At 47.9% G+C, this 21,027-nt stretch overlaps 1 protein-coding gene across 1 annotated transcript in view; it reads left to right on the top strand.

Annotated features, from left to right (window-relative positions):
- Window positions 1–21,027, top strand: part of DSCC1 (DNA replication and sister chromatid cohesion 1) — a 169,854-nt gene that overhangs the window by 59,597 nt on the left and 89,230 nt on the right. The window contains exon 4 of the mRNA XM_086966161.1: window positions 19,356–19,446. Coding sequence (XP_086822287.1) covers window positions 19,356–19,446 — 91 coding nt within the window. The remainder of the gene's footprint in view (window positions 1–19,355; window positions 19,447–21,027) is intronic.

Here is a 21,027-nt window from a genome sequence, read left to right as displayed (position 1 = left end):
CTCCGCAGAACGGCCAGCGCGTGGGACGCGCGTCTCACAGTGGTGAGACAGAAAAAAACAGGAGGTATGAGGGGGCTGGGGGCTATATATAGTCCCCACGTGACAAATCACGTGGGTACGGGTGTCTGGTGAGGCAGGGATGCCTCAATTTCGTAAGGAAGGGAAGCGAGGGAGGGACGATGAGGTAATGAGATATCCCTCTTCTTGGGAGGGAATGAAGACTTGCACAGTACATTGGGTGTTTTGTGGGTGAGTGAGAACAGGGCTCCCGAACCTCATTTTGGTCAATGTCCCCTGTCTTGTAGTATTGTTAGACTCTGAAGAATTCCTCAGTGGTTTATTAGCATATTGTGTTGCAGTCTTATTTGTGGGGTCAATGTAGTTAGTGAAACATAGGCAGAGGTTTTAAGAGTTTGTAATGGTGTGATTAGATTTGAGTAGATGGATGTCTTGTTGTTCTGGCGAGAGGTGTGAGCTATTGAAGATGATGCATTGTGAAGGTTAATATCCGGATGTTAATGTAAAGTTCGCACTTCTGAATTTCGAAGCCAGAGATTTATATTGTATTCTCATGTGGGACAGGGCTATCATTTATGACATGGATTACATTGAGTAAACATGCTCCAAGCCAGGGGATCTGTTGTACAGAAAAGCTGGTCTGTTTTGTTAATGCTCTTCCTTTTGCTGATCTATTTGTTGGCTGTTAGAATTCCTGTGTTTACAGAGAGCCTGCACTTTGTAAAATACTTTTGAAGGTGTTTTTGGATGCCATGCATGTCCCACCGAATTACAGAGGCGCCTTTTCGCTCTGTTTGTTGCAGCTAATGCTGCTAAATTGGACCCCACTATGTCTCACAGCATCTGCCTGCATGTTAGGTGGTGGGCTTGTGGTTTGATTATGAGAGCTTTGTTTCATTAGCAAAATCCCTCTGTAGTGACTTCAGAGAAACAAAAATCCGATAAATAAAAGCTCATTCTTGTAGGAGATTGATTTTTTTAATCTCTTCGCAGCATAGAGCTGCTATTGATCTCAGCATACACCCCTGTCCAGATCCTGTGTAAATCGACCCATTATGTTAATCCCCGTTATCCTTCAATCTAGTGCTGTGCTGTTAAAAGTCTCATATCAGAAGGATACATATAGGTGTTGAACCTTGCGGCTGACCACCTCGCTGAGCTTTGAGAATTCGCTCAAGAGTTTACTCTCCTTATCCCGCTAATCCTTTGAAATCCCTTACTTGACTAAGATAGGGTACGTTCTGAGGCCAGTGACAAGAAATCCTTGAGGTTGGAGGAGTTCTGTACACAGCATGCACTGGCCTGACGTGTGAATAAATGATAGAGGCACAGCCTCAGCTGGCACGCAACACCCACGTGTTCCTGTCTTCATGTGCACAGTTAGGAAGAATCAAAGGCTTAACAGCTCTTTGGTGCTGCTGAGTCACGTAAATGGTTAAGGTGAATTCATTGTAGCATTTGTGTCACACTCATTAGGACTGAATGCAAGGCATACATTGGCTTTCACTTCAGCTTGGAACATTTTCAGACCTTCTTGTGGTTCAGTGCATTATTCTTGAGCATGGACAATAAGCTGCTAATTAAGGGGTTAGTGTGCCTTGTTGCAGTGAAAGCTAAGTATTCTTAAAAACGTTGGCTGCACAGCACCACCAACGTTTAACAAGCCTCTCTAGCATCAGCACCTGGACGCAACCACTTGACCTTCTTCATCGAGGGTTAAAGAGCGGTGTTTGGAGGGGGTATTCATTCTCTGCCCCCTCCCCAACCGCAACTCTGTGTGCTTAAGGTGTTTAGGGGTAAAGTATTATCCTACCGACATTAAAGTTATTTGGGTCAACCTTTTTTCCATCACCCAAGGAGTGACATCCTCTATAAGCGCAGCATTGACTACAGTTGCAACTCCATCAAAGACCACAGCAGTGACCACAGACATTGTCTCGCCATGACAACTGCTACCACAGCAGGGAGAACAGCAGCAGTTCTAGCTAGGGCCACAGCTTTCCACCACACCAGGGAGCAGTAACCGTAATTGTAACCCCAGCAGAACAGCATTCAGCCACATCTGCCACTTCTTCATCCACCATAGCTTCTACCAGAGGAGAGATGACTGCATCAGCGCCAGAATCCCTGGCAGTAGCCACAACAGTTGAAACAATTGCCACTATAGTAGTAACAGCTGCAGCAATTATTGCAAATACAGAAGGGACCATAGGAGTGAAAACAGATTCCACCACAGCTGCAGCAAAGCAACAAGAGCAGCAACCAAAGCAAAGACCGCAGCTGTCACAGCAGCAGGGAAAAAGCATTGACAACCACTCTCTCAGTAGCTGTCAAGAGAGTAGGAACTACAGCAGTAACTTTGCCACAGAGGCAATGACCTTAATCATAACCACACATGTGACCACAGCAGCAACCCCTTCTGCCACCACAACAGGGACCATACTAGCAGCAACAGCTTCCATATCAGCTGGCATCACAGCAGTGACCAGAGCTTCACCATGGCAAGGATAACACCACCATCAGCTACTAGCAAGCCCAGGATGACAAGTCACCATGGTTTTGACCACAGTTGCCACAAACACACCCACAATATCTGCCCTGTGTGCAGCAGCAATAGCTGCCACAGTTGCAACTACAACAGGCACCAAAGCAGTGACCATAGATTTACGGACCGCAGTGACCACGGATGCTGACATTTCAGTAATGACCGCTGTCACCACAGCACGAACAATAGCCTTTGTCACAGCTGCCACCACATTAGCAACAACACCAAAGACAAAGCTTCTAGCACACTAGAAACCGGTGTAGCCAGAATAGTAGCACAACCACCATTACTGCAGCAACAATAGCTGCAGTAGTAGCTGCAAGCAATGCAGTGAGTGCTTCTGCCACATCTTCCAATAAGGCAGGGACCACAGCTGCCACAACGATGAGAATAAAGCCACAACCACAATAATGACCACAGCTACCACTACAACATAGGAGCAACATTTACAACAGCAACATACACAACAGTAATCATTGCAGGGATCAAAGCAGCGTAACTGTATTGACCACTACAGGAAACTCTGATGTGATCAGGCCACCATTACTGGGACAAGGCGCTGCCTGCACAGTAGAGACCACAGAAAACACCACTGCCCGAACCACAATATTGATCACAGCTGCCAAAGTGGCAAGAGCAATGGGAGTAACACCTGCTGTCAGCAAGTGCTGGGGCCACCATCACTGACCAGCGTTTTTATCATAGTAGGCACAACAGTAAAGACTGCAGGAACCACAACTGCGATAAAAAGCTGCCACACTAGCATGACCATAGCAGCCAAAACTGCTCCCACAGTTGCCACAACCACCATTTCAACAGTTGCAAGCACAGTAGAAACCGCAACAGTGACTACAGCTTCTATCACCGCATGGACCGCGTAGGAAACCACAATTGTAACCGCCAAATATGCCAAAGCTGTCACCATGTTAGGGACACCGGCAGAAATGACTGCTTCCACCATAGAAGGGGACATAGCAATGAAAACAACTGCCAGGACAGCAGAAATCACAGAACCAACAGCTGTCACTCTGGCATAGACAACATCTATCAGCAAGGCAAGGACACTAGCAACAGTAGTAGAAACAACAGCTGCAACAACTGACACAATAGTAGATACAAATTACAACAACAGAGGACCTGGATTCCCACTTATTAATTTACAAACACCACACTATATTCCTTTGGTGGTTAGGTTTTTATTCAACCATTTCTTTTCTTAAGTTTACTTTTTTTTAAATGGACTCTCTTCCATTCTCAGAACCACAAACAGTTCATACAATACAAAACATTACTACACATATATCATATATACAACTAATTTTTGCCAAAATAAATTTGCCAACAATCACATAACTATAAACAACAATGGCTCCATAGAAATCGCTGCTAAGAATAATTCATCACTTCCTGCAGCGTGAAACACATATATTTGCCTATTTCTCAAAACACCATATCACAATCAAATTAATTCTTGTGAACTAGGAGGATATCTAAATCAATTTATGCACAGTTCAAATCCTTCAACTCGTGAAACCAATAATTTTGTAAATGACACAGTCATGAATAAATGCTGACGCGTTTCCAGCCACGCATATATTCTTCACAGGCTTTCATCAGGGCTTTCTTATTATAGGCAAAAGTTGAACAATCTTCTTGTGGATTCTTAAGTGGGGGAGATTAGTAATTCTTAGCAGCGATTTCTATTTTGAAATTGATTAATGGAGCCATTGTTGTGTACAGTTATGTGATTGTTGGCAAAAAATAGTTGTATATATGATATATGTGTAGTAATGTTTTGTATTGTATGAACTGTATGTGGTTCTGAGAATGGAAGAGAGTCCATTTAAAAAAAAGTAAACTGAAGAAAAGAAATGGTTGAATAACAAGCATTTGCAATGCAATAGGTCTCGCATTAGGAAAGTTTGATCTATTGGTATTGTAAATGACAATTATTTTATTTATGTGTTGGTTTTAAAAATAGAGAAATTAATAGCTTTGTCATTTACAATGCCAATAGTTTTAACTTTCGCAAATATGACACCTATAGCATTTGCAATGCAATATGTGTTGTATTTACGTGACTTAGATGTATTGATATTGCAAATAAGAATGTCTTTTTTTGGTGTGGAAAATGTAAATATTTTTTAATTTTTGTTTGTTTTTCAAAATATAAAAGTATTAATTTTGTTATTAGAAATGCCAATAGTTATAAAATTAGCAAATGTTACATCTATAGCATTAGTAAAGGTACATGTTTAGTTTTCCCCTGTCTTACATATATGGATCTGACAAATCACAATGTTTTAACAAGAACAGAAGTGAAAACATTTAACATCTTTTCATGACATTTGTAATAAAGCTTGAAACATTGACAGACAATATTTGAACCAGTTGTTGTTGAATGTTGTGGTGCCACTGAGTGATGCTGTGGTGGTGCTGAGTTATGCTATGGTGATGCAATAGATAGAGTGAGTGCGATAGATAGATAGAGGGAGGGTGATAGATAGAGGGAGGGCGATAGAGGGTGGGCGATAGAGGGTGGGCGATAGAGGGAGGGCGATAGAGGGAGGGCGATAGAGGGTGGGCGATAGAGGGTGGGCGATAGAGGGAGGGCGATAGAGGGATAGAGGGTGATAGAATGATGGAGGGCGATAGAGTGAGGGAGGGCGATAGAGGGAGGGCGATAGAGTGAGGGAGGGCGATAGAGTGAGGGAGGGCGATAGAGTGAGGGAGGGCGATAGAGCGAGGGAGGGCGATAGAGCGAGGGAGGGCGATAGAGCGAGGGAGGGCGATAGAGTGAGGGAGGGCGATAGAGTGAGGGAGGGCGATAGAGTGAGGGAGGGCGATAGAGTGAGGGAGGGCGATAGAGTGAGGGAGGGCGGTAGAGTGATTGAGGGCGGTAGAGTGATTGAGGGCGGTAGAGTGATTGAGGGCGGTAGAGTGATTGAGGGCGGTAGAGTGATTGAGGGCGGTAGAGTGAAGGTGGTAGAGTGAGGGTGGTAGAGTGTTAGGGTGATGGCGGTATAGTGGTAGAGTGAGGGCGGTAAAGTGAGGGCGGTAGAGTGGTGGGGTAAGGGCGGTAGAGTGGTAGAGTGAGGGCGGTAGAGTGGTAGAGTGAGGGCGGCATAGTGGTAGAGTGAGGATGGTAGAGTGAAGGCCGTGAGGGCGGTAGAGTGAGTGCGGTAGAGTGGTAGAGTGAGGGCAGTAGAGTGAGTGTGTGAGGGCGGTAGACTGGTATAGTAAGTGCGGTAGAGTGAGGGCGGTAGAGTTGTAAAGTGAGGGCGGTAGAGTGAGGGCGATAGAGTGAGGGCGGTAGAGTGAGGGCGATAGAGTGAGGGCGGTAGAGTGAGAGCGGTAGAGTGAGGGCGGTAGAGTGAGGGCGTGATGGAGATAGAGTGTTAGAGTGAGCGCGGTAGAGTGGGAGCGCTAGACTGGTAGAGTTAGGGCGGTAGAGTGGTAGAGGAAGGGTGGTAGAGTTGTAGAGTGAGGGTGGTAGAGTGAGGGCGTGAGGGCAGTAGAGTGTGTGAGGTAGAGTGAGTGTGTGAGGGCGGTAGAGTGCGGTAGAGTGAGGGCGTGAGGGCAGTAGAGTGGTAAAGTGAGGGCGGTAGAGTGAGGGCGTGAGGGAGATAGTGTTAGAGTGAGGGCGGTAGAGTGAGAGCGCTAGAGAGGTAGAGTTAGGGCGGTAGAGTGGCAGAGGAAGGGCAGTAGAGTGTGTGAGGTAGAGTGAGGGTGTGAGAGCGGTAGAGTGAGTGCGGTAGAGTGGTAGATTGAGGGCGGTAGAGTGAGGGTGGTAGAGTAGTAGAGTGAGGGCGGTAGAGTGACAGCAAGAGTCGCCATATACAGAAGCAGTTGCTCAAAGTGCTGTTTGCAATAATCTATGAAGGGGATTCCTCAACTTCTCTAAACTGATTGGTAAGAGGCTGCCTCTTTCGACTGACCTCTGCACCCCTACATGTTTCTTCTCTAGCATGCTGGAGATGTCAGTAGATTTCTAGACAATCTGGTGTATCTAAAATGCCGGAGAGTTTGGGGTTCATTGCAGGATGGTATAGACGAGAAGTAGGTCACTGTCTCGGAAAAGCTGATCGTGCTTCACGGGGGTGGAGACAGGATTGCCCAATATGCCAGCACTTCTGAAGAGCTACTACAGATAGTACAAACAGCTTGGGTAGAAGTGATATGAAAACAAAGACAAAAGAAGAACGCACGTTTGTCTGACTGCTGCAGCCTACACATCAAGAACGGCAACATTATTCCATCTAATTTGCCCTCCCTAAGTTGCACCCCCGTCCATGCAACCATAAGTCCAACCTTTTTGTTGCAGGCGAAACGAGATTTACCCGTGTGAAGTGGTTGAACATGTGTGAGTATGAATGACCCTCGTAAGATGTGAGTGTCTGTTGAGCCCCTTGAAATACCCTGGAGTGAGTGGAACACCCAATCCTTTGGAGAAAATCCTTTCCCCACATGAAATGATGAACTTCATTGATGGTTTTTATTAATTCTAGAATTTGCTAGCTTTTGACTGTTTCTTAAAAATGACTGATTGCATCAAAACAAATAATAATAAAAAAATATATATTTTCTATAAAAAGATGAATTGACTGTTATCTATCTGTTGTCTTGGGTCTTGATATTCATTTGATATTGCTCCCCTCTAACCAGAATTGGATCTGTTGGAAGGCGGTGACCCCAGGGGTCAAGAGGACTCTCCTAACCACCTGGAACCTCCTCTCCCACAATTACTGCCGAGTCTTATCGAGGGGGGAGTCCCTGCCGGGGAGGACTGATCGTACACACTGTCGACACACCACACTTATGAACGGACACCACACCGTGATTCTTTATCAAGAAGGACTTTATCAAGATTAAAAGTAAGGAGCAATACACAGCGATCGAGGGATCGCGAAGGTCTCGTAACGAGGGATCGGGGAAGCGGGACAGTCTTAGGAGGCCAGCTGGCACGCCACGCACCCTGCGCACAGTTCTCAATCCTCGAACTGGGGGGTACGGGGGCTGGTGATGGGACTTGCTGTCCTACTCACTTCTGGTTCAAGATGATAGTGAGGGTAGCGTCGATGGTCCAGCTGGACCAGAGAGTTCGTCAAGCCGCGACGAGGTCAGCAGGGCTTGGTCAGGAGTACTCCGTCGTACTCGTAAGCAGATGGAGCCGCGACAGCGTCAGCAGGGCTCCGATGGTTCAGGTCTCGTGTTCCGAGAGGGGGCCGCGACAGCGTCAGCAGGGCTCCGATGGTTCAGGTCTTGTGTTCCGAGAGGGGGCCGCGACAGTGTCAGCAGGGCTCCGATGGTTCAGGTCTCGTGTTCTTCGGGAGGGGGCCGCGACAGCGTCAGCAGGGCCCCGATGGTTCCGTTCCGTAGGTTCGAGGATGAGCCGCGACGACGTCAGCAGGGCTCAGTGGGTCAGAGTCTGTTCTCCTGAAAGTCAGCCGCGATCAGATCAGCAGGGCTTTCTTGTCCAAAATACAACTGCCGACTAGATGGAAGGCAGGCTGTCTTATAGTTCTGGAGCTCTTTGATGTCCGGACCCTCAGAGGCAGGAGGCCGGAGGTCCAAGGGCCAGGCGCCTGATTGTCTGGCGGTTGGTTCCTTGATGCTTTGGACCATGCGTCCAGGGGATCCCAGACGCCCATCAAGGCCTGGAGCCAGCTCGCTAGGAGGTCCAAGGTGTGATCGAAACCAGCCCCCAGGGATAGTTCAGAGGTGTGAGGGAAACCAGTTCCTCGGAAGGGGGCCGGAGGTGCGATGGAGGTCTTGGTTTCGTGTACTTGAGGAGTCGTTCACCCCCCCCCCCCCCCCGCGGGCGGATCTGGGCGCGCCGGACGCGCATGCTTGGCTGTAGCCGGGAGTGGCCAGGGGCTGCCGAAAGGAAAGAAGGTGGCCGGCCGGCCGGGGTGGCTAAACATGGAGTCTGATGGTCACGTGCACGGGTGCAGGCACGCGGTCTGGGGATCGTCTCAGGTCCGGGGTAGGAGTGTCATGTACAGTTCTGGGTGGACGGGAATCAGTTCCACCCGTAGATCTGGAGCTGCGGAGATCAGCGAGGACCACGCCACGAGGCCGGGTCCAACAGGATCCTGTATAGGACCCCTTATTGTCAACCTTGGCAGGGTGTTCTTTTCTAATTGCTCTGTTGATCCCCTCCCTTCCTGCTTACATCGCCTATTGCCCTGGGGAACCCCCTTTTATTGTATATATGCAGCCTACACAGTACCATGTGCCTTACTGAAGCTTGCAAAACAGTTTTACAATGCAAAAGACAACAAGCTGTCACCATTACCCAAATAATAAAAAGAGTGCTTACTCATTAGTTAAAGGAGACTGTATAACGCCGCAAGTAAAAGATCCAGTCCGGATGTGCAGTCGGTGAAGGAGACAGGGTGGTAACTAAGAAGCCTCATTCTGAATCACAAGCCAGCGTTTAGCATAAACAGTGACACTAGCCAATCAAAATTAAATGCGGGGCTACAGCTCCACTTCTGAAATCTCCTCAATTACTATAAGCCCTGCAGAGCGAGCAGCGCATGCGCCCTGCAACGCTAGGTTTGCGAGACCTAAAAATTAGACAAACGTGTAAAAGCCTGGGGCACAAAGGAGCCATTAGTTTATATTCAGTTTATAATTCTAACTAATTTAATGGCTAACCATTGTATATATGTATTATCTCAATTACAAATTGAAAGGTTGGTACAAACACAGCTTGCAAAGTTCTACTGTTGTAATCCATAAAAGAGTTCAGATTTGAAGGCGAAATAAGCAGGCAACTTGTAAACCAGCATGCTCAAATGTGACAATATGTGAGGAGCAGTGTACACTAGGTAGTATTTTTCTTGTAGTCAAATGTTCCATCAATATATTTGTCAAACCTCATCCTCCTAAACAGGAATATTCCGCTGTTGCCTATGTAATGCTGAAAGTGAGGGTATTTTATATCCATGCACGTTCAACTGTTACCTTTAATTAGTAAGCAAACACCTTAAATGTTGTAATGCCTCGGATCCAATAGTATGCAGCCCCTCGCCAACCCGTCCCATGCCCCCCCCCCCAACCCAGTGTCTCCCACCAGCTGCTGACCTTATTTTCAAGAGAAGCTTAAGAAGCATCAACATAATCAGAGTAAGGAATAGTGATCTACGCCCATTAGCACAGAGGAGATGGAAATTATTTGATGCAAAACATACAGTTCACAGTTTTTCCACTGCCGAGTAAATGAACCATGGAGAAGATGAACAACAAAGTTATGGGAAATAAGGAGGGGTGATGGGTACAGCAGGCCACATATGAAGTCAAGCAATAGATTTAATAAATTTAAAATAATAATATCCAGTCAACGGTGTTATGGCAGGGGACATTTATACTGCATTTCAATGAAAGATTGCAGAAGCACTACTCCTGGACACCGCAGAGCCCAGTTTAGGTGCCACTCTCCCAGGCCAGGATGCTTCTTTTCTTCACTGGCTGTTCAGGTTCCAGTTCCTGGAATAAAGGTCATGCACCTTCGCCTCCATGCCAAAGCTGCATGCTAAACTAGAACACGTCCATGCATCCACTAGCTGGTCGCCTTGCCAGATCTCCCATCAAAGAAAAACATGCTGCAAGGTGAGGTTTTTTAAGGGGCTCCAGGGTCTCACATGATTAGCGCTTATGATGAGTATGCAAGCATAGCAGAAAATAAGTACACCGTAAGTGAGATGTTATCACAAAGGACAAACAAGGAGCGAAAACAACCTGAGGCCAAGATAGATGGACAAATCATAGGGAGTGCGAAATGAGGAGACAAGGGGAGGAACGTGTTCCACACAAGTTCCGAAGGAACGGAGGGTTGCAGAAGAGGTAACGGAAGAGTGACAGAGAAGGTAAATGTTCTCAAATTGGGATAGGAGGAAGGGAAAATGACAAATAGAATGGAAAAAGAAGAAGTAGCCAAAAGGGTAAGGAATAGAAAATGGAAGGAATAAACAGGGGATGACAAGGATAGAGCAAGATTGCATACAGCTGAGGGGAATAGTGAAAAGAAAAGACTGCTAGAACTAGGAAGTAAAAAATTGAAAGACATAAAAAACTAAGGTAATGAAAGAGTGAGGCACACAAATACACGAGGATGGGAGCGAGAATGGGCACACAAGAGAGGAACACGGAGAGGTACAGGATACTGAAGAACATCAGTGGCTAAGAGAGGCGTGATTATTGAAGGGGTCTGAGCAGGCCTTATTCTACAAAGATACCAAAAAACACTGTTAGAGGAATCTCAACCACAACAATATTCTGTCCAAATCTGCCAGGGTTTTCCTACCTTCATGTGGTCCCCTAACTGTCTCATAATACTAATCAATGGCTTAAGCTGGTGTTCAAATATATTACATTTTAATAACAGTACTGCTTATGCCACAGTAAACTGAATTCAACTTTGTTTTATTAATAAAAATAACAATACATTTTTGTAAAACGTATCGAACTCTAAATTACGTTACACTAATTTAGATTAGCTTTATTATAATACACTAATACGAATGGAAAACCAATTCATAATCCATGCACTTCAATTAAAGCAAACCCATACTGTGATCCTAAAGAGTCCAACTAGGACTTGTGGGACACCCCCGCGCCGCACGGCCACCAGCTGCTGCGTGTGCCCCCAGTGCCTGCCTCTGCCTCAGCGCCGACCTCGCTGCCGCCTTGAGCGCTCCCCTTGGGTTTTAGCCCGTTTTTGTCTAAAATTTGTGCTTGTTTTCTTTCTGTGGCCAAGATCGTTTTCCTACTGTTTTTTCCCCCGTTTTGACCTGATTTGTTGCTTGTTTTTTCTGTGCCGTTTTTTGACCTGTATTCTAGCCTGTTTTTTCTGTTCCAATTACTCTTCGTGTTTTTGACCCCCATTGTGCCTGTCTCCTTCCTGCTTGCCCGCCTACCTCGCCGCCCTCCGCTCTCCCTCCCCGCTCCCGCTTCCCGCCACCGCCATTAGCCCCGCCCCTTTTTCTTCTGTACCCTCCCCGCTCCCGCCTCCCAGCTGCTCCGCCCACCCGCGCACTTCGCCTTAAATGGCGACCGTGCGAACGCGCAGCGGTCACGCGCAGCGGGCGCGCCGTTTGTGCGCCGAAGGCGCGCCAAAGGTAAGCCCGTCTGCGCCCGTCCGCGACCGGACCGCGCCCAGCGCCAGGACCCCTGGCCCCCGAAGAGCCCGACCGACCCGCCTGACGTACTCCGCCGCCACCCTCACCGCACTCAACACCGGCCGACTCCCAGAATGCCACCTAGCCGCTCCACGAGGTACCCACGGACCTTTCAGCTGCCACGCCTGCAAGTTCTCCTGCATCCGGACCAGCCTCGCACCAGCACCCGCCAAGACGAACACCAGCAGCACCCACCTCAAGTGCATCCTGCTCAACACCCGCTCCGTCCACAGACACGCCATCGAACTCTGGAACCTCCTAGACGCCACAGCCCCTGACGTTGCCTTCCTCACGGAGACCTGGATGAACGCCTCTTCAGCTCCCGACATCGCCATCGCTATCCCAGAGGGCTACAAGATCGTCCGGAGGGACCGAAACGCCAACCAGATGGGAGGAGGCATCGCCATCATCCACAGGGACACCATCCGTCTCACGACCAGCACCGACAACACCCTGACCAGCGCCGAACACCTGCATTTCCAGATCCACACCAACCCGAACACCACCCTCAGAGGCACCCTGATCTACCGACCCCCTGGACCACGCACACAATTCAGCGAGGACATCGCCGACTTCGTCAGCCCGCATGCCCTCCCCTCCGCCGACTACATCCTCCTGGGAGACCTCAACTTCCATCTGGAGAACAACAACGACCGCAACACCATCACCCTGCTCGACAACCTCGCCAACCTGGGACTCAAGCAACTGGTGTCCACCCCCACCCACCTCGCCGGACACACACTCGACGCAGTCTTCTCTTCCAGCACAGACATCGACTTCAGCCACGCCACTGAGCTTCAATGGACGGACCACAGCTGCGTCCACTTCACCTTCAAGAGAACGACGACCCACCACCACCAGCAACAGGCCGCCCGCAGAAGCTGGAACAAGATCACAGCAGACCAGCTCGCCACCTCCCTGAGCCAGCACCCTCCTGCCAGCTCAGCGAACCCCAGCCAGGCCGCCGACAACCTCACGAAGTGGATCAGCAACTGCGCGGACGAACTCGCCCCACTGAGGACCCCGCCCAGCAGACCCGGCAGCAAGAAGGCCCCATGGTTCACCGACGAACTCAAGAGCTCCAAGAAGAACTGCCGAGCCCTCGAGAAAGTCTGGAGAAGGGAACCAACACCGGACAACAGGACCTCCTTCAAACTTGCCACCCGGAAACACCACCAGCTGATCCGCGCCGCCAAGAAAACAGCTTTCAAGGACCGGTTGGACAACAACGCACACAACTGCAAGGAACTCTTCAACATCGTGAAAGAGCTTTCCAACCCCAGCGCAGGAAACAACGACATCACCCCATCGCAAGACCTCTGCAACTCCCTCGCTTCATACTTCCACAACAAGATCGCCGACATACACAACAGCTTCAACAACCAACCAACGCACACCATGACCGAACAACCACCCCCCACCACCACCCTCCACGCCTGGACCCCGATCAGCACCGAAGACACCATCCGCACGATGAACTCCATCCACTCCGGATCACCGACCGACCCCTGCCCTCACCACGTCTTCAACAAGGCCGACGCTGTCATCGCACCCCACCTGCGAGACATCATCAACACATCCTTCGACACCGCCACCTTCCCCGAGAGCTGGAAGCACGCCGAACTCAGCGCTCTTCTCAAGAAACCCACAGCGGACCCCACCGAACTCAAGAATTACCGCCCCATCTCGCTCCTCCCGTTTCCAGCCAAAGTCATCGAGAAGACCGTCAACAAGCAGATGGCCGCCTTCCTCGAGACGAACGGATCCCTCGACCCCTCACAGTCCGGCTTCAGAGCCAACCACAGCACCGAGACCGCCCTCATCGCCGCCACCGATGACATCCGAACCCTGATGGACAATGGAGAAACAGCGGCCCTCATCCTCCTAGACCTCTCCGCGGCATTCGACACGGTCTGCCACCGCACCCTAGTACGGCGCCTCAGCAACATCGGCATCCAGGACAAGGCGCTGGAATGGATCATCTCCTTCCTCGACGGAAGAACACAGAGAGTCCGCCTACCACCGTACAAGTCAGAGGCCTCCGAAGTCATCTGCGGCGTCCCCCAAGGATCATCTCTGAGCCCCACCCTCTTCAACGTCTACATGAGCCCCCTCGCGGCCATCGTACGCAAACACAACCTCAGCATAATCTCCTACGCCGACGACACCCAGCTGATCCTCTCCCTGACCAACGACCCCGCCGCCGCCAGAGCCAACCTGCACGAAGGGATGAAAGAGGTAGCCGAGTGGATGACGACCAGCCGCCTGAAACTGAACTCGGACAAGACAGAGGTCCTCATCCTGGGCTCCTCACCCTCCGCCTGGGACGACTCCTGGTGGCCCCCCGCCCTGGGCACCGCACCCAAACCGACTGACCATGCACGAAACCTGGGCGTCATCCTGGACTCCTCCCTCTCCATGACCAGGCAAGTCAACAACGTCTCCTCGGCGTGCTTCAACATCCTACGCATGCTACGGAAGATCTTCTGGTGGATCCCCACCGAGACCAGGAAGACCGTCACCCAGGCCCTCGTCACCAGCCGACTGGACTACGGCAACGCCCTCTACGCCGGTACCACCGCCAAGCTCCAGAAGAGACTCCAGCGGATCCAGAACGCCTCAGCCAGACTCATCCTCGACATCCCACGAACCAGTCACATCTCCGGACATCTGAAAGACCTTCACTGGCTCCCCGTCAACAAAAGAATCACCTTCCGCCTCCTCACCCACGCACACAAAGCCCTACACGACCAAGGCCCGAGCTACCTCAACAGCCGAGTCAACTTCTACGCTCCCAAACGCCACCTCCGATCAGCCAACCACGCCCTCGCCGCCGTCCCCCGCATCCGAAGAGCGACTACAGGAGGAAGGTCCTTCTCCTACCTGGCCGCCAAGACCTGGAACTCCCTCCCGACCGACCTGCGCCTGACCCAAGACCACCTCTCCTTCAGGAAGAAGCTGAAGACCTGGCTGTTCGAGCAGTAGCGGCACCCCCCCCCCCCCCCCCCCCCCCCCCCCAGCGCCTTGAGACCCTACGGGTATGTAGCGCGCTTTATAAGTGTCAATGATTGATTGATTGAACTACCCTTACTTAAACTCAAAACTTACCCCAGTAGAAAAATAAACTCCATCTAATCAAATGAACACAAAGTACATTGTATTACATTCATTCTTAACTAAATTAAAATTATAATCCTTATTCTAATCCTTTGTTTCAGGTGTACACTTTATTTCAGTGTATTTGTATTAAATGTTAAAATTAACATTACCATAGAGGTCCCCAATTTATTTCAAATGAAATGTAACAAAATAAATATTTAAAGTTATTCTAACCAAACCCGTTCTTTATTTTTCAACAAATTACAGTGATATTAACCATGTCCCTACATTAAAATGAAGTACATGGATACAAATTATTTACCAGTAATTTAGTAACACTAAACTACAATTAACTTAACAGTAATTTTCCTGTTGCTCTGGAGAAAATGATGATGCAGCTGAGTAAATGAAGCCAGAGTAAAGGCACTGTCACGGTACTAGCAGGGAAGTCAAAGTAAATAGGGCAACTGAAGTTCAAACTCAGCCGATGAGAGCCTTCCAAGCCTTCTTTGATAAAGGCAGGCAATATATCTTTTACGGGAGAAATTTCTGGTATCCATCAATATGGCAAGAAGCTTGGTCAAAAGTCGGTCATTTTGTAGGGTGTTTCAAATTTCAAACTGTTGCATGTCTTCCTCACCTATAGTTTATAATAGTATAAACAACCTTTTTCAATTAGTTGACTGGTACTGCCATATTAGTTGGGCACACAGCATCATGACAGCAAGGGACTTCTAAACATCAGAGAGCTTAAATCAAGGCTGTGAGGTTGCGAGAGCATCTCACTCCCACAGAACACCTTCTCGTGCCACAGATATTCTCAAACAGGCCCAACATGGAGGTCAGTGGGACTGGGGATTCACAAATGTGTTTCCCTGGCAATCAGAAATCTTTTGACTGTCAGGTGCCAGTCTCCTTTATCTGAAGAAGCTTTTTACTGATTGCACAATCATGGCATATGTGGTAGCAGGTGAGATTTTAATTTCCCTAGCCTAGCGGGAGTTTAGATGTACTTTGTAACTGTAAACAGGAGATGGCAGTACAATATACTTTGATGTGGGGCCAGAAAGCAACAGGAACTACCGTGAAGCTGTATAAACTTCTGACTGGAATTAAGGCAGATGTTGATTAAAAACAGGAGCAGTGACTGTATAAGATATGAAGGCAAAATAGACAACTAGAAAAAGCCACAAACTAAGGACAGGTGGGAACAACAGGAGTGCAAAGGACTGAGGAAGGGGCATGTATGACTTAGGTAAAGACAGCATGTAGAGTAGAGGTGAGAGATACAGAACATAGGAAATCAAAAACAGCAGAAACTGCTGACGAGTTGGTCAGACAGGGAAGAGAAAGAATGTGTGAGCAGCCGAACAGGTAAAAGGAAAAGCACTCTGAGCAGAAATTGCTTAGCGAGAAGATGGAGAAAGCAGGGAGTGCAAAAGAACTGAGGAACAGCAGGGAGGGGAAACGTGAAAGAGAAGCAGCAGGAGTTAAGACTAGTGCGGTGAAACACAAAGAGAAAGCAACATACATAGGAAAGATAACATCTGCAGAGTAAAGATCAGAAGGTACTAAAATGACAAAGTAGAAAGAGAGCCAAAAAAAAAGCTGTTGGAGAAAGAAAAAGTAGATGTCCAATTAGGAAAGCCGAAGATGCTGAGAAAAGAGACAAAGCAGAGATGGGGAGCAGGAGATGCTGAGGATGGAAGCAGAGGTAAATAATGTGATTCGAATGAATATATAAAACAAGAATAACGCAGACGTTTCTGTGGAGGAAAGGAAAAATAAGCGATACATAGGAAGAAGACAAAGCATGTTCTAGTAAGAAAGGAAAGATAAAACAGAAGCTAGGGAGAAAAAAGAAGGCTAGAGATTAGAAAGAAAGTTTAAGTGAGATGAGATGAGAAAGGAGAGATAAATTGGAAGATGCTCAGCTCATAACACAGAGAAAGAGCAGAAGATGAAAGAAGAAAGAAAAAACTGAAATGAGTGAGAAAGGCAAAAGAGGATGCAGACGTAGAGGCAAAGCAGGAGATCTTGAGGAAGGAGTGGTAAGGCAAGAAACGCTGAGACAAAAGAATTTGCAATATTGAAGGAGGAGATGCGGAGGAAGGCAAGGTAAACTAGTATGAACCCATTCTCTCCATGTAACTTTAGTGTAATCGCTGAAAAACTGCTTATTTTTCCTTCCGCGCTGATTACGTTAAACTCTTGCATTGTTTTCACAAGCCTCGAACTCACCTTCACATTCAGGACCTTCCGAAGCTCTGTTTACCCCCACACAACCCATTAACACAGGCGCGACTAATTGTCATACGAAACAGGGGTGTTTGAAAGGGCGGGTTAAGTGCGCGAAGGCTTCGGAACGAAACGGCACTTGAAGGATAGGTAGGGTGCTGTTTTCATTAACCCTCCACCTCGCGAGCACTGAAGAACGTCAGAGTAATAAAATCACCATGTATGAAATAGAATGGTACAGTCTGACTGTTACCCTAAACAATGGTTGCTCCACCCACAGAGGCGGGCCATGTTTTGAAAACAAACCTCCCCTTTCTCCATGGTAACTAAAGGATGCGGCGCCTTCTCAGCTGCCAAGCGCGCGAGCGTCCGACGTAAAGTCGTAATAAGAAGACTGAACACGACGTTATTAATAGTGTGGACAGACTGCAGGGATAGAGTTTGTCACCGCCATTTTGTGCCCTTTTGTGCCTTCTTGACCAAGATGTCAGGTAAAATACATTCGCGGAAAAGCCGTCTACCACATGAACAGACAAGTATATGAAAAACGGGCAGCCGCGCTGCCCGCGGCGACCCGGAAGCTCTTGCCCGGCCGGCCAAACCGCTTGCGGCCGACCGGAAGTCCCGCCTCCTGAGGTCCGGGAGAAGAAAGCCTGCCGGCGCATGGAGCGCCCTGCCGGTCTTGGGTAGCCCGGGTCCCCTGGAGGGGGCCCGGGGAGAAGGAGCAGTGTGGCGCCTGTTGCGGGGCTCCTCTGACCTGAGGGAGCCCCGATCCAGAAGAGGAGACGCGCCGTGAGGAGCAGAGCGCGAGAGGAGCCCCGCCGGAAGAGAGCAGCCGGTGAGTGGGGCCCAGGGCTGATGTGAAGTGCCTGCCTGTGTGTATGCCTGGGGGGGAGGGGGGGAGTGTGTGTGCGTGTGTGCGCGAGGGAATGTGTGTGCGCATGCGTGACTGTGTGTGAATGAGAGAGAATGCGAGGCAGGGGATAGAACGGCGACGTGCGCGCCCTTGAGGAGGAATCTGAGACAGCGAAGCTCGTGCTTGAACGCTGTCTCACATTCCTCCAGACACGCCAGCAAAAGATGTCTTCGCAGACAAAGCAGGCTTCTCCTGCTTTTTAGGTCTGCTCGACCTAAAAACCTAACCACCAACGGAATATAGTGTGGTGTTTGAAAATTAAGAAGTGGGAATCCAGGTCCTCTGTTGTTGTAATTTGTATCTCAGGCCCTACCTGGTTCCTGTCATTGGGCCTAACCCCTATATGCACTACAATAGTAGATACAAGCACAATAGCGCCCACAACTATAACACTAGTTGCAAACATAGCAGAGACCACACCCGAAGAGACAACTATTAAAACAACAAAGATCACAGCTGTCACCACAGAAGATCACAGCTGTCACCACAGTAGATATAACATCAGGGACAAGAGCAGCAACCCTGGCTCTGACCACAGCAGGAACCACCACAGCAGCTATGGCAGGGACCGCGGTTGCTATCAAGGACAGTAGAACAGTTGCCGACAGGACAACAACAGTGACTGCAGTGTAACCACTGAGACAAACACTAGTTTGGTGAATGGATTAAACTCGGGTATTTGTAAGTACTCTGAGACACTTTACTGTTTTATCTTTTTTGGGCTCCATGTGCCACCATAGAGATAACCCAACCATATGAAACTCAGCCTTGGTTCCATTCTAGGTTCAATAGTCCGCCTGCAGTGTTGACTTGTAACCCCTCTGAGCAGGAAGACTAGCAACCCTGTACTGTTTTTGGCCTTGATACAGTGAGCACGAGACCCATGCTCACCCTTTGTACTTAGGGCAGCTCACTGAGTGAAACCAGCATCACCAAAGATAAAAGGTCTTATTTCAATCTGCTAATGCATATACACACAGGCATGCAGAAATCCACGAGGAACCAGCTGGGCACAGACCTTTCCTCAAGCGTGTGGTGTCACCCAACATATTGCACAGTCGTAAATGGCAAGAACAGTCTATATGGGCATTTGTGTCTGCCTGTTTGTGTTCATTGGCACATTACGCAAGGCATGTTGACGTTGCCAGTGTGTTTGAATTGATAACATTCACGAAACATTTTTTCTGTTTCATTTGGTGTTTTTTTCTCACGCTCTTGTATTTCTTGTATAAAGCAGGACACAATTCTGACATTTGATTTTGATAAGAAGGTATTTTCTTGAATGTGAGTGCATATTCTTACCTCCATATATTTATTTTTTGTACACCAATGCATTGTTTTCTCTTACATACAGTACACCACTGAAGACTTGCTAAACCAGATTCAAGCCAGTGAGCAAGAGCTAACGGACCAATTGCAAGTTATACATGCCTGTAAAATTGAAGGTATGATGCCATGCAAAAAGAATTGGGATATCTTATCAGGTGGTTCTTTAAAACATGGAGGCCTTTTGCTTGCAGTTCACACTCTCTATTCCCTGAAGTGAAGCAATCCTATTTCCACAAATCCTAATTTCGCTCATTATTTCTTCTGCTGAAATATGTGCTACACGCTTTAGATACATAATTGTACATTAAAGAAAAACATCCATGCCTGTGCCACCTACATTTGCTTATCTCCTCATTTGTTTGGTTTGGTAAGAGTGTCTCTCCTAATTGGGTCTGTGTAGCCAACCTGGAAATCACACCACCTAGATCATAGTAATACTATTGATACATCCTTCAATAAGGCTGACTTGCAGCTGCATGGCATTCAGGTCCCTCCTTCATATTTTAATGCAAGACAAAAGGTATATAGGTTCTGTTTTTTTCTCACTGTAGTACCGTGTCTAGCCACTACATTATGTTGCAGTGACAGATAGAGCAGCAGGACACCACTGCCAGTTCACCATAATGTCATGGTAGCGGAAGTGACATTGTACACTCTGAAGCTGGGTCAAGCAATGGGAACTTAAAGAAAACATGGCTCCTTTAGACTGTGTGACGTAATGTGATAAGTGAACCAGAAGTTTTGAGGGCCTGTGATAGGCCAGTTTGATTCGCTGAGAGGTTTGCATTGATTTTTTGCAGCAGATCTTTTGAGAAGCATCAGTCTTTCTTGCCCTTGCTCATTTTCTCTTTGCATTGGTTTCCATTAACACTTGAAACACTTTCTTACCTGTGTAATGCATCATTTGACACCATCGATTACCACGTTATCTTAGTGTTGGAGGTCCTTGCAGATCATTACTGCCCTCGGCTTACTAACTACGGTCACTCCAGCATCTTTTTCCCTCCAGTAAATCTGACAAAGAATCACATTATCAGACTTTTTCAAGGCTGACAGATCTTTGTTTCAGAGACCAATACCATTACAGACCTCATAATTGGCACAACTGGAAGAACTCCAAACCTGGCTCCTCTGTTACTTCTCAGCTTAGTCTTGGGCTTTCCTGTTTTCGGTTTCTGTTTGTAGTAAATTTAAATGGGTTTTCAAAAATGTTACAAATCAATGGTTATCCATATTTACTCTTTTTTTGTACCGTACAAAATTATGGGCATGTTGTTTTCCAGTCCTTTAAATAATGTGGCTTTTAGTTTCTTTGTTCGTTCATTCCTATTGCAAGTTCTTCCTTCCTTCCTTCCTTCCTTCTTTTCTTTCTTTCCTTCTCCTAAATCCTTTCTCTTTACATTTGCTCTTCCAAATAACTGTTGAGTCTAGTTCCACCCCATGTCCGGTGTTCAGCCGTCTAGTCCCACCCCGTGTTCAGAGTGAGCAAGATTCTGATATGTTAGCAAATCATTCATATTTGATTGCAGCAGATGAAATGTTAATGGTGAGTATTAAACGCGTTTTCCTGCTGCTTGATTTTCAAAGATAGACTGAATGAATATTTTCTGCTTAGGACATGTGATATACATTACGCTGTGGTTTGTGCTCTGTTATTGCAAAACAATACGCACTGTTCAGCTCTTTATTTCGAAATT

Source organism: Lissotriton vulgaris, chromosome 4_1 (assembly GCF_964263255.1).
Source record: "Lissotriton vulgaris chromosome 4_1, aLisVul1.2, whole genome shotgun sequence".
NCBI lineage: Eukaryota > Metazoa > Chordata > Amphibia > Caudata > Salamandridae > Lissotriton > Lissotriton vulgaris.
Note: the sequence above shows the minus strand (reverse complement) of the source record. Positions and strands in the feature narration are given on the sequence as shown.